The sequence below is a fragment of the Phocoena phocoena genome, chromosome 12 (assembly GCF_963924675.1).
Source record: "Phocoena phocoena chromosome 12, mPhoPho1.1, whole genome shotgun sequence".
Taxonomy (NCBI): Eukaryota; Metazoa; Chordata; class Mammalia; order Artiodactyla; family Phocoenidae; genus Phocoena; species Phocoena phocoena.
In genome coordinates, this window is record NC_089230.1 from 8,696,078 (window position 1) to 8,710,444 (window position 14,367).

The 14,367-nt window shown below is 43.0% G+C and overlaps 1 protein-coding gene across 2 annotated transcripts in view; it reads right to left on the reverse strand.

The window, feature by feature from the left end:
* SYTL3 (synaptotagmin like 3) overlaps positions 1 to 14,367 on the reverse strand; it is a 75,468-nt gene that overhangs the window by 34,724 nt on the left and 26,377 nt on the right. For both annotated transcript variants that reach the window (XM_065888791.1, XM_065888790.1), the window contains exons 4-5: positions 1,757 to 1,808; positions 664 to 733 (exon numbers count right to left, since the gene is read on the reverse strand). In XM_065888791.1, the coding sequence (XP_065744863.1) occupies positions 664 to 733; positions 1,757 to 1,808 (122 nt within the window). The remainder of the gene's footprint in view (positions 1 to 663; positions 734 to 1,756; positions 1,809 to 14,367) is intronic.

Below are 14,367 nucleotides of genomic sequence, written 5' to 3' on the forward strand. Positions count from 1 at the left end.
ACAGTTTCCAAGTACCAGCAGAGACGTTATTTTGTTAATTTCTCACACCACCCACGGGAGGTGAACCAGACGAGAAGAATTATTTCCACCTCCCAGGTGGAAGCCCAGGTAAGTCCCCCATGATCACACAGCTAACTTCCTTGGACGGAAACAGTCCTGGTCTTCTTTATGTTAGCACCTACAAACCCTCAAAGACACACACGCACATTTCCACACATACTCCCAGGCCTGCGAATCACACACCTGTGCATCAACCTGTATTTCCCTTTCCGCCCCCAGAGACCCGACACGTGGCAGCCCATCCAGAACCCCACGCTCAAGGGCACAGTTAGGGGAGAGAACCAACAAAATGACAAGAGTAAAAAGATGGGGATGCAGGGTGCAGGCGAGGACATGGGGTACAGGCAGCACAGGCGTCCACTGACAGTGCGGGGGACGGGGGGATGGTCCCATGGCCCCCAGAGCGTGATGGAAGCGCAGACACCAGGCAGGGCCCAGCACTCCCCAGCCTCCGATCGGGGCCCCCATTCTCTCGCCTTATGACCCACTCCAGCCATGGCTGGATCCCTTTGCCGTGAGGCTCAAGCTTGCGGCTTCCCCCTCTCCTCCTCTACTTCTCTCGCATTTCCCCTTCCCAGGAGGCACACAGAACAGGCACATTACCCTGCCAGGGCCGCCGCCGCACTGGCTTTCACTGAGAGGGGGTGGAGAAGAAGGAACCACGGAAATTTTGCTGCCAAGGAAAAATACAAGGGTAAGAAAGGAGATGTGAGTCTTAAAATACTAGTCTTAGAAATACACAACATTTGTATTTATCCTATAATTCAAGTTCTCTGCCTTTTTTTTTTTTTAAACACTGCCTCACTTTTCAGAAGAGGGGTCAGCAGCCTGCCTGGATCTGCTCTGCACCGGGCCTGATTCCCTGGGGGCTGGAATGTGGGAAATGGGCATCATATGGTCTAAGGTCTGGGCGTTGCACTCCATCTGTGTGTTGCAAAATAGCTGGGGTGCTCGGGACCGGCTCTGTGGCCTGTGGCTGCTCTGGAATCCGGGCTCCACACGTGTGTGCCGTGTGGACTTGAGCGTCCTCTCCGTGGACACCATGCAGCAGAATGCCCCAAATGTCATGGATGTAAAAACTAACCATAAGAGCAATTTGCTAGAAGTTTGTGCTAGAAGAAGTGGGGGTGGGGGTGGGGGGATGGAGTAAAAAACTGAAAAAGTCCTGAGATTGGAAAATCTCACCATGAGCAAGAAAAAAGCTGCTGGTGGAGAGCTTCCAGTAATACTTTAACAAATTCAGCAACAGTCAGGTGTGTGAATTACTGCTACAGCTTCAGGATGGCTGGGCGTTCAGTAAAGTTACTGTGTCAGGCCAATATTCAAATCCACCAATGTTTATTCCACAAATGTCTCCAAGGTGTCAAGCACTGGGCAAGATGCTGGCGACATGAATGATTCATAAAGGCAAATGCTTGGTTTAGAATCTCAAAAACAATATTTAGTTTGCTTACAAGATTTCAGAATTCAAGAAACAAAATGTTTTGCGAGAAAATCCTACGCTAGCTCCTTCTAGCTTTTCATAAGAATCTGGAAACATCTCTGAATCTTTCTCAGGCACTTTATCATCTTTTTAAAAAAAGTTACATTCCAAAGCAGTGACATCTGAAAGTCAAGAGATCTGTAAGCTCTTTCAGCACGTCCTTAGTGCTCTAGCCCAAGGGCCCAGGACGGCCTGTCCTTTGACAACACTCACCTCAGCTTCTGATAAGATTTCAAGAGCTTTGCTCCAGCTGTCTCGTGCTTGCCTGGAAGAGATAACAATAAAGGTCATTTATTACTAAGAATATAACTTCGATGATGCAGATACAGGACACAATAAATTAAAATTATTTTTCTAATATCACATCTTGTGATTAAAAAGTAAGACACCATTTTGGGGTGACAGAGATGCTCTAAAATCAGACTGTAGTGATGCAAAACTCCATAACTTTCATCAAAAATCATGAAATTGTACATTCAAATAGGTGAATTTTGTGTTATATAAATTATGTTCCACTAAAGCTGCTGTTACACACACACACACACACACACACACACAGAGTAAGAGACCATACTTGCTGGAAATGACCGCTTTTATTGAAAGTTGATGCTGGATTAGATTTTTAAATTCTGGATAATTTGAAAACCAGTTCATGCTTCTAAGCTTCCATTTGTCCTTCGGAAACATTTCATAACGGAATGACTACATTCCTTTAAACATTCTTTGTTAGGGAGATTAATTCAATCTTTTGAAAAATGTAATCTACTTATTTCTAGTTAGAGGCTAATAAGTTCCTAAATAAGACTCCATCTGATAATAGTACTCTTTTTGTTTCAAGGAAAGGGGATTTTATGATGTATTAAGACCCCCAAAATAGAATTCTCCAAGTCCGCAGTTCTGTGAACACAATGTTTCCTGGCCCAATGCAAAGGGAGAGGTCAGCCCACTGCCACCCCAACCCCAGCTGGAGGCCAGAAGTGGAATCTGCTGCTCTGGGAAGTTCCCTAGAGGCTCCACAATGCCCAACACAGCTGAGAACCGCCAGACCTGCCATCCTAGGAGGTCAGTGGAGCTCCCGTCTTGTGTGTTCGGAAGGCTTTAATCCATCCCAAAGAAAGACAGGTATTCATGTGTTCTCCATAAGACAGGAGGAAGGGCAGGGATGATAAAAGACAATCAGGAATTACAGGGAGGCCTTTGGGAGGAGGGCATATGGCTCTGATATCAAGTCAAACACCTTAAAGCTGGGGACAGCTAACCCCTCAGCTGACCTTGAGCTGACCGCCACCCCGTCAGGGGTCCTAAATTAGGGGGCTCAGGGAGCACATCGGCCCTGAAATCCTATCTCAGATTTTGAGTCCACCTGCCCGTGTGCATTTTTCTGGGGTTCACAATGGTGGTCACCAAATTCTAACAGGAGTCTCTGAGCCATGTCCCTGCCCCACCACAAAATAATTCTTTAAGAACAAAAAAGGCCTCACCCAAAGGCTGAGTGCTCAGCTAGCAGAACCAGCTAGTAATGGGTGAAATCCCATATCTGCAGGACCCACAGGAAAGAAGAGAGCCAGGCCAGAAGCAAAAAGACAGCCACCCTAAGTGCACTGGAGTTTCGAAAGCAGAGAAAAACAAGGCAAAGAGAAAGGAGAGAGAGAGACGCCGTTCGTCCAGCCTGCCCTGGGTGAAAATGCAGAATCCAGGGGACGGGGCGCTGGCGAGCGGTGGGCTGTGTCACAGCTCAGGTGCTGCCGGCCCCTCCCCACTGCCCTGCCACCTCAGCCCCTCGTCCTCTCGACCCTGGACTGTTGTGGTCGCTTCCCAGAGGCACAGCCACCAGCTACAGCCCCTCCCTCCAAGCTGATGCTCTCTCCTCCACTTACAGTCCTCCAGTGGCTCCCTACTGCCTTCGCGGAGGTCCCAGCCCCACTGGCATCCCTGGGCCTCCAGCCCGTTCTCCACTTACCCCGCCCCACCTCCCCAGGCTAATTGCCCTTCTACCTCAGGCCCGTACCTCCCTCCTAAACCCCAGCTTAGGCCCTGTCGCATTTCTAAATACCCGTCCTGAGCCCCAGGAGGCCTGGCCCACGCGCAGGTCTCTGCTGCCCCCTGCTGGCTGCACCGGGCCGCACCGCCAGATGGCAAACATTCTAGGCTCTATACCTTCTCTGTCCCATGCCCTCAACGTTGCACTTGGGACAGCAGCCACAGACAATGTTAAAGAGTGGGGGCGTGTCTGTGTTCTGATAGCGGACATCGAAATTTGAATTTCCTGTGTTTTGTGTGTCACAAATATTATTCTTTTGACCATTAAAAAATGTAAAACCCGTTCTTAGCTCATGGAAAGTACAAAAACAGGCAGAAGGATAGGTTTGGGCCGTGGGACCTAGTTTGCCCCACATCCTTGCTGCTCCAGGTGTGGATGGCGGCCCTCGGCAGGGCACCAGCAGGGAGCTTGTGAGCAATGCAGAGTCCCAGGCCAACCCTAGCCCTGCAGGGTGGGCCTCTGCTCGCGGAAGGTTGAGGAGCGCCGCCCTGTGGCTCCGTCCCTGTTTATTGCCATTTTGATTTTTTTCCCCCTTCTGTTCCTCAGCCATTTCTTACCAGAGGCTTCCTTAAAAAGCACTAAATATTTACTTGTTAACATTTTTTTTTAATGCATGTAACTACTATGAGGAAATGCTCATGGAAAGACGCCCCCCCTTCCCCCAAGGTCTCCTGACAGGCAGGCTGGGGCCCTGCTCTGGCTGCCTCGTTAGGCCTCACAGGGAGCAGCTGTGGGTCAGGGCCCCCAGGATCCTAGGCTTTGGGGCACGTTCAGGGAGGCGCAGTGGCATTTATTAGAAGCTAACTGTCCGCCAGGGGCTGTGCGGGGCACTCTGCATGCATTTGCTCCGTGGTTCGTCCCCAGGTGTCATCCCAATTCTATAAGTGAAAACCGAGGCTCGCGGGTATTGTGCAACGGGTCCTGGGCTCAGCTCTCCCTGCTGCCACCCACCCTCCGGAGCACACACGACATCCTGTCCTCTGCTAGCAACTCACAGCCCAAGTGGCTACAAAAGAAACTTCGACCGGCATAAGAAAGCCGCTTAGGGTTGAGCTGTGTCCTCTATGAAAAGATATGTTGAAGCCCTACCCACAGGCAACTGTGAATGTGACCTTATTTCGAGATAGAGCCTTTGCAGATCAAGTGCAGGTGAGGACATTAGGACGGGTCCTGAGCCAACAGGACTGGTGTCCTTGTAAAAAGGGAAAATTTGGACACAGAGGCAGACAGGCACAGAGGAAAGGTAAGGAGGCGATGGCGGTGTCACAACAGAGGCAGAGACTGGAGTGGTGTCCACAAGCCAAGGAACACCAAGGGTCGCTGGGAACCGACAGGAGCTGGAAGAGGCAGCGAGAGATTCTCCCCGAGAGCCCGCAGAGGAAGCATGGTCCCTCTGACAACTTGACTTTGGACTTCCAGCCTCCAGAACTGTGAGACAATACGTCTCTACTGTTCAAAGCCACCCAGTTTGCACTTTGTTACAGCAGCCGGGGAAAACTACAGAGGTCCCGTGTGATTCAGTCCCTACCGACCTGTCCAGTGCCACCTGCTGCCACCCCCGTCCCATTTGCAGGTCCAGCTGAAGCTGCACTTTCCTGATGCCCCACACCCACGAGACTGCACCTCTTCCACACCACCTGCTCTGTCCTTCTAGTGGTTTATTCTCCAGATTCTGGGCCTGTCCTCACCAGGCTGGCCTCCTCATGGGTGCCACGCACACTTGCTTTGAAATTCCTCTGACCGCACTGCAATCACTGGCATATGTCTGTCTCCCCCACAAGATGGTGACAACTTTGAGGACACGGGCCTTGTCGTATGTATCTCAGTGTCCCCAGCACCCAGCAGAGGGCTTGCCATGCAGAGGTGGTTACAATAAATGACAACAATAGAAACCAACGCTATTTTAACAATAAGCGTGACATCATTTAATAAGCCGTACCAAATATGTATGAAACAAGGTCATCATTTTTTCACCACTTGGCCTAATTTCATCCATTTGTTCACATTAATTGCATGTAATACACATGGGCTCTTTACAGAGTTAAGGATAACGGGACACAACCTCTGCTCATAAGCAGGAGCTTATGATGCTGCAAGCAACCCCATGAACCGCAGGACAGAGCAGAGGCTTCTCGATCAAAAACCAACCTGCAACTGGCACAAGCACATCCGTGGCATCATTATACATCTAAGTATTACTGTATATACTGTATCTACTTCTCCATCTAAAAACAGTAGGGATAAGGCAACACACTTCAGGTGTTCATAAAAAGTCCTCTAGAATGGATGCCCATCTTGAGCCAGGCTCCAGTGTGACACTGGCCGAGAACACCAGTTGCCTACCAGCCAGCACCCTGGGCCTCAGGTCCTGCCACAGATGCCATGCCCTGTCACCCCGACACTTCTCTCTGGGGTGACATGGTTCCCAGGAAAGAGGGCACAGGGCAGACTCCCTGGAATGCTCCAGTGCAACTCTGTCAACCAGCCACATCACGTGGTCATAGGTGACTGCGGGGCCTCACATCCTGAAGCGTGGGATCTGTGTAGCTTAGTCTTTTTCCAAGACATGGTCGTTAACTTCCCCTCCTACACTGTAAGGCCCCACAGAAGCCCTTCACCACGTAAAGTCACGGACACCCAGAGAGCCATGTCAGACAGCTGTGGAGCAAACAGACAGGGCCAACAAACGGAAGGGTGGCCTGGCCCAGAGCCACCTCTCTGCTGGGGCCCATGGAGCGGGAGAGAAGCATCCTTCATAAGAAACCATACCGTGCAGTTCCAGGTGTGACCCAAAGCAAAGCGCAGGTAGGTCGACCCACACAGAGCCTCCCGGGGAACTATACAAATACACTCCTTCATCAAAGATGCTTTGTCCACCCCTAAGAGTTGGTTGTAATATATGGGTTTTGTTAGAACAACACACTTTGCTGCATCTTCCAGAAAAAATCATCACAGTAAACACACAAACCTAGGATGGCTATGATGTGAACAGTAGCCCCTCAGATGTGGCTCCCTTGGTACAGTGCCCAACCTGTCCAACTGTATACGACAGTCCTGAGGGTTGGCCCACACTGGAGCTTAAGTACCCTCCAAATGCCAGAAAAAGGTGACTAAAACCAGAGGTTCGGTGTGTGTGTTGGCGGAGGTGGGGCGGTATTGGACAATTATCTGTTTCAGGACGTTTCTCTTTCATAGGAAAGAAAAGGTCTCTAGGACAATAAAGTTTTAAACCAACCTTTGGCTCACTTATGCAAAGCGGAAAAATCTCTCCAAAAAATTGACCTAAAAAATCCCTCAGAATGTGAAGAATCTTGATATCCTGTCATAAATGGTTTCAGAGCTGGATTCCAGAGCCTTTTTAGGTATATTTTAGCCCTTATGGAAGTTTCAGCTTAAATAACACTGGGGCCAAGACACCATTCCAGGATGAAAGGAGATACAGTGCACAACTGTGAGTCAGCCACCAACGCCTTCCAGAAGAACTGAAATTAATAATAGATTTATAATCCTGTTGGCAGAAAGTGTATCTCATCCAGTGTCCTTCTGCCACTAGACATTACTCTTCTGCTTAGCTGCAAGAAAGAAAAATAATTTTTTCCTTTAATTAAGCTCCCTGTATTCTATCAGCAGAAATTCTGGATGGCTTCTGTGTTAATAATAATCCTCAAGATATGGGCAGTAACTCTTCCACAAAGAGACACTTAAGGTTGAAGGTAACTGGCCCAGGCATGGTGTGAACCTGTGGATAACTGGGTATAAACTGCTTTCCCATGGCCTTTAACTTTCTCTAAAAATTGAATGTGGGTTTTAAGAGTTCTCTATCCTAAAGATTCTAGATATTAATCCCTTATCAGATATGCAATTTCCAAATATTTTCTCCCATTTCATGGGTTGACTTTTTCTGCTGATAATATCCTTTGATGCACAAAAGTTTTTCATTTTGATGAAGTCTAGTTTATCTATTTCTTTTTTCTGTTGCCTGTGCCTTCCGTATCATATCTGAGAAATCACTGTCCTTTCAGACTTCAGACAATACTACAAAGCTACAGTAGTCAAAACAGCATGATATTAGCACAAAAACAGACATATGGATCAATGGAACAGAATAGAGAGCCTGGAAATAAACCCACACACCTACAGTCAATTAATCTTTGATAAAGGTGGCAAGAATATACAATGGAGAAAAGACAGTCTCTTCAGCAAGTGGTGTTGGGAAAGTTGGACAGTCACATGTGAATCAACAAAGTTAGAACACTCCCTCACACCATACACAAAAATAAACCCAAAATGGCTTAAAAAGACTTACATATAAGACATGACACACAACAGAATTCCTAGAAGAGAGCATAGGTAAATATTCTGACATAAGTCGTAGCAATGTATTCTTAGGTCAGTCTCCTAAGGCAATAGAAATAAAAGCAAAAATAAGCAAACGGGACCTTGTCAAACTTGGTTTTTGCACAGCAAGGGAAGCCATAAACAAAAGACAACCTACAAACTGGGAGAAAATATTCACAAACGATGAGACTGACAAGGGCTTAGTTTCCAAAATATATCAACAGTTCATACAACAATATCAAAAAAAACAATCCAATGAAAAAATGGGCAGAAGACCTAAACAGACGTTTTTCCAAAGAAGATACATAAATGGGCAATAGGCATGTGAAAAAATGCTCAACATCACTAATTATTAGAGAAATATAAATCAAAACTACAATGAGGTATCACATCACACTGGTCAGAATGGCCATCATCAAAAGTCTACAGATAATAAATGCTGGAGAGGGTGTGGAGAAAAGGGAACCCTCCTGCACTGTTGGTGGGAATGTAAATTGATACAGCCACTATGGAGAACAGTATGGAGCTTCCTTAAAAAACTAAAAATAGAATTACCATATGACCCAGCAATCCCACTACTGGGCATATATCCAGAAAAAATGCTAATTCAAAAAGATACATGCATCCCAGTGTTCATAGCAGCACTATTCACAATAGCCAAGACGTGGAAACAACCTAAGCGTCCATCGACAGATGAACAAAGAAGATGTGGTACATGTATACAATGGAGTATTACTCAGCCATTAAAAAAGAACGAAATAATGTCATTTGTAGCAATGTGGATGGACCTAGAGATTATCATACTAAGCGAAGTAAGTCAGACAGAGAAAATGAATAACATATGTTATCACCTATACGTGGAATCTTTTTTCTCAATTACAAATGACCTTATTGTCAAAACAGAAACAGATTCACATAGAAAACGTATGGTTACCAAAGGGGAAAGGCGGGTAGGGAGGGATAAACTAGGAGTTTGGGATTAACAGATACACACTACTATATATAAAATAGATAAACAACAAGGACCTACTGTACAGCACAAGTATATTCAATATCTTATGATAACCTATAATGGAAAAGAATTTGAAAAGAATTATATATATGAATATATATGAAACTGAATATATATATGAAACTGAATCACTTTGCTGTACACCTGAAACTAACACAACATTGTAAATCAACTATACTTCAATTAAGAAAAAAAAATCATTGTCAAACCAATGTCTTCTTCCCCCGTTTTAAGAGTTTTACAGTTTTAGGTCTTATTTTTAGGTCTTTGATCCTTTGAGTTAACTTTTGTTTAGGGTGTTAGGTAAGAGTCTAACTTCATTCTTTTACACATACACACCCAGTTTTCCCAGCACCCTTTATTGAAAAGGCTGTCCTTTCCCCATTGAATGACATTGGCACCCTTGTCAAAAATCACTTGACTATACAACACAGGGAATATAGCCAACATTTTATAATAACTATAAATGGAGTATAACCTTTGAAAATTGTCAATCACTATGTTGTACACCTGTAACTTACATAATATTGTACATCAACTATACTTCGATTTAAAAAAAAGTCACTTAATCGTATGCACAAGAGTTTTGTTCTGGGATCTCTATTCTACTCCACTGGTCTACATGTCTGCCCTTATGCCAGGGCCTCACTCTTTGGATTACTGTGGCTTTGTAGTAAGTTCTGAAATCAGGAAGTATGAGTCTTCCAGCTTTCTTCTTCTTTTTCAAGAAACAAACAAAACAACCCAATTCAAATATGGGCAAAGACTTGAAGATACATTTCTCCAAAGAAGACACAGACATGGCCCAATAAGCAGATGGAAAGATATTAAACATCACTAATCATTAGGGAAATGTAAATCAAAACCACAATGATATAGCCACTATGGAAAAACAGTATGGAGATTCCTCAGTTTATTTCTTTAAAAACTGAACTACTACATGATCCAGCAATCCCACTTCTGGGTACATATCCAAAGGAGATGAAATTACTACTTTAAGGAGACATCTGCAGTCCCATGTTCATTGCAGCATTATTCACAATAGCCAAGACATGGAAACAGTCTAAGTAACCATCAACACACACACACACACACAGGATGAAATATTATTCAGCCATAAAAAAGGAAATCCTGATATTTGCAACAACATGGAAAGACCCTGATAGCACTAAGCTAAGTGAAATAAGTCAGAGAAAGACAAGTATCACATGATGTCAATTATATGTGGAATCTAAAATCACTGAACTTGTAGAAACGGAGGAGAATGGTGGTTGCCAAGAGCTGAGGGTTGGGGGAAATGGGGAGATGTTGGTCAAAGGCTACCAACTTTCACTTATGAGTAAGTTCTGGGGATCTAATGTATAGTGACCATGGTGACTATAGTTAACAATACTACGTGTACACTTGAAAGGTGCTTTGAGTAGAGCATTAATGTTCTCACCATGACAACAACAAAATGGTACTTATGTGAAGTGAAGGATGTGTTAACAAACTTTGTGGTGGTAAACATTTGAGATATATACATATATATACATATATATACACACATATATACACACACACACACACACACATATATATATATATATATACATAAATCATCAAGAAATAAAAAGAATCCATACACAGAACTGAATAAATGTCAGGCTTGCAGATACCCAATAAAGGCAGACTGAATGCCTAAAACAACCACCACAATTAGATATCACCTCATACCCATTACAATGGCTCTTCAACAACAACAACAATAAAAAAGAGAAAACAAGTGTTAGCACAGATATGGAGAAATTGGAACCCTTGTGAATTTCTAGTAGGAACATAAAATGGGGCAGCCACTATGGAAAAACAAAATGGCAGCTCCTCAGAAAATTAAACACAGAATTACCATTTGATCCAGCAATTCCAATTCTGGGTAAAAACACAAAAGAAGTGAAAGCAGGGACTTGAACAGATATTTCAATGTTCATAGAAACATTATTCATAATAGCCAAAAGGTAGAAGCAACCCAAGTGTCCACTGATACATGAATGGATAAACAAAATGTGGGATATACATCCAATGAAATATCATTCAGTCTTGCAAAGGAATAAAATTCTGATATATGCTACAACATGGATAAAACTTGAAGACATGCTAAGTGAAATAAGGACAAATATATTATGATTCCACTTATATGAGCTACTTAGAGTAATCAAAATCATAGAGACAGAAAGTAGAAGGGTGGTTGTCAGAGGCTGCAAGAGAGGGGCAGAAGGGATGGAGGAATTGTTTAATGGGTACAGAGTTGCAGTTTTGCAAGACGAAAACGTTCTAGAGATAGATGGTGGTAGTGGTTAAAGAACAATGAAAAGTTACTAATGCTACTGAACTGTACACTTAGAAATAGTTAAAATCATAAATTTTATATTATGTATATTTTACAACAATAAAAAAATGAACCTGGAGTTCTTCAATTTAAAATGATGTCTTGGATAGCCTCATCCACCAGAGGGCAGACAGCAGAAGCAAGAAGAACTACAATCGTGCAGCCTGTGGAACAAAAACCACATTCACAGAAAGATAGACAAGATGAAAAGGCAGAGGGCTATGTACCAGATGAAGGAACAAGATAAAACCCCAGAAAAACAACTTAATGAAGTGGAGATAGACAACCTTCCAGAAAAAGAATTCAGAATAATGATAGTGAAGATGATCCAGGACCTCGGAAAAAGAATGGAGGCAAAGAGAGAGACGATGCAAGAAATGTTTAACAAAGACCTAGAAGAATTAAAGAACAAACAAACAGAGATGAAAAATATAATAACTGAAATGAAAACTACACTAGAAGGAATCAACAGCAGAATAACTGAGGCAGAAGAATGGATAAGTGACCTGGAAGACAGAATGGTGGTATTCACTGCTGCGGAACAGAATAAAGAAAAAAGAATGAAAAGAAATGAAGACAGCCTAAGAGACCTCTGGGACAACATTAGACGCAACAACATTCGCATTATAGGGGTCCCAGAAGGACAAGAGAGAGAGAAAGGACCAAAGAAAATATTTGAAGAGATTATAGTCGAAAACTTCCCTAACACGGGAAAAGAAATAGCCACCCAAGTCCAGGAAGCACAGAGAGTCCCATACAGGATAAACCCAAGGAGAAACACGCCGAGACACATAGTAATCAAACTGGCAGAAATTAAAGACAAAGAAAAATTATTGAAAGCAGCAAGGGAAAAACAACAAATAACATACAAGGGAACTCCCATAAGGTTAACAGCTGATTTCTCAGCAGAAACTCTACAAGCCAGAAGGGAGTGGCATGATATACTTAAAGTGATGAAAGGGAAAAACCTACAGCCAAGATTACTCTACCTGGCAAGGATCTCATTCAGATTCAATGAAGAAATCAAAAGCTTTACAGACAAGCAAAAGCTAAGAGAAGTCAGCACCACCAAACCAGCTCTACAACAAGTGCTAAAGGAACTTCTCTAAGTGGGAAACACAAGAGAAGAAAAGGACCTACAAAAACAAACCCAAAACAGGGGACTTCCCTGGTGGCGCAGTTGATAAGACTCCACGCTCCCAATGCAGGGGGCCCAGGTTCAATCCCTGGTCAGGGAACTAGATCCGACATGCATGCCGCAACTAAGGAGACCTGGAGCCGCAACTAAGGAGCCTGCCTGCTGCAGCTAAGACCTGGCGCAACCAAATAAATAATAAATATTTTAAAAAACCAAAACAATTAAGAATATGGTCACAGGAACATACATATCAATAATTACCTTAAACATGAATGGATTAAATGTTCCAACCAAAAGACATAGGCTTGCAGAATGGATATAAAAACAAGACCCACATATATGCTGTCTACAAGAGACCCAATTCGGACCTAGGGACACATACAGACAAAGTAAGGGGATGGAAAAAGATATTCCATGCAAATGGAAATCAAAAGAAAGCTGGAGTAGCAATACTTATATCAGATAGACTAGACTCTAAAGAATATTATAAGAGACAAGGAAGGACACTACATAATGATCAAGGGATCAATCCAAGAAGATATAACAATTTTAAATATATATGCACCCGACATAGGAGCACCTCAATACATAAGGCAACTGCTAACAGGTTTAAAAGCAGAAATCGACAGTAACACAATAATAGGGGGGCACTTTAACACCTCACTTACACCAATGGACAGATCATCCAAAATGAAAATAAATAAGGAAACAGAACCTTTAAATGACACAATAGACCAGATAGATTTAATTGATACTTATAGGACATTCCATCCAAAAACAGCAGATTACACTTTCTTCTCAAGTGTGCACGGAACATTCTCCAGGATGGATCACATCTTGGGTCACAAATCAAGCCTCAGTAAATTTAAGAAAACTGAAATCATATCAAGCATCTTTTCTGACCACAACACTATGAGATTAGAAATGAATTACAGGGGAAAAAACGTAAAAAACACAAACACATGGAGGCTAAACAATACATTACTAAATAACCAAGAGATCACTGAAGAAATCAAAGAGGAAATAAAAAAATACCTAGAGACAAGTGACAATGAAAACACGATGATCCAAAACCTATGGGACGCAGCACAAGCAGTTCTAAGAGGGAAGTTTATAGCTACACAAGCCTACCTCAAGAAATAAGAAAAATCTCAGATAAACAATATAATGCTACACCTAAAGGAACTAGAGAAAGAAGAACAAACAAAACCCAAAGTTAGCAGGAGGAAAGAAATCATAAAGATCAGACCAGAAATAACTGAAATAGAAACGAAGAATAGCAAAGATCAATAAAACTAAAAGCTGGTTCTTTGAGAAGATAAAACAAAATTGATAGACCATTAGCCAGACTCATCAAGAGGGAGAGGACTCAAATCAATAAAATTAGAAATGAAAAGGGAGAAATTACAACAGACACCGCAGAAATACAAAACATCCTAAGACACTACTACAAGCAACTGTATGCCAATAAAATGGACAACCTAGAAGAAATGGACAAATTCTTAGAAAGGTATAACCTTCCAAGACTGAAGCAGGAAGAAACAGAAAACATGAACAGACCAATCACAAGTAATGTAACTGAAACTGTGATTAAAGATCTTCCAACAAACAAAAGTCCAGGACCAGATGGTTTCACAGGTGAATTCTATCAAACATTTAGAGAAGAGCTAACAGCCATCCTTCTCAAACTCTTCCAAAAAATTGCAAAGGAACACTCCCAAACTCATTCTATGAGGCCACCATCACCCTGATACCAAAACCAGACAAAGATACTACAAAAAAAGAAAATTACAGACCAAAATCACTGATGAATATAGATGCAAAAATCCTCAACAAAATACTAGCAAACAGAATCCAACAACACATTAAAAGGATCATACACCATGATCAAGTGGGATTTATCCCAGTGACACAAGGATTCTTCAATATA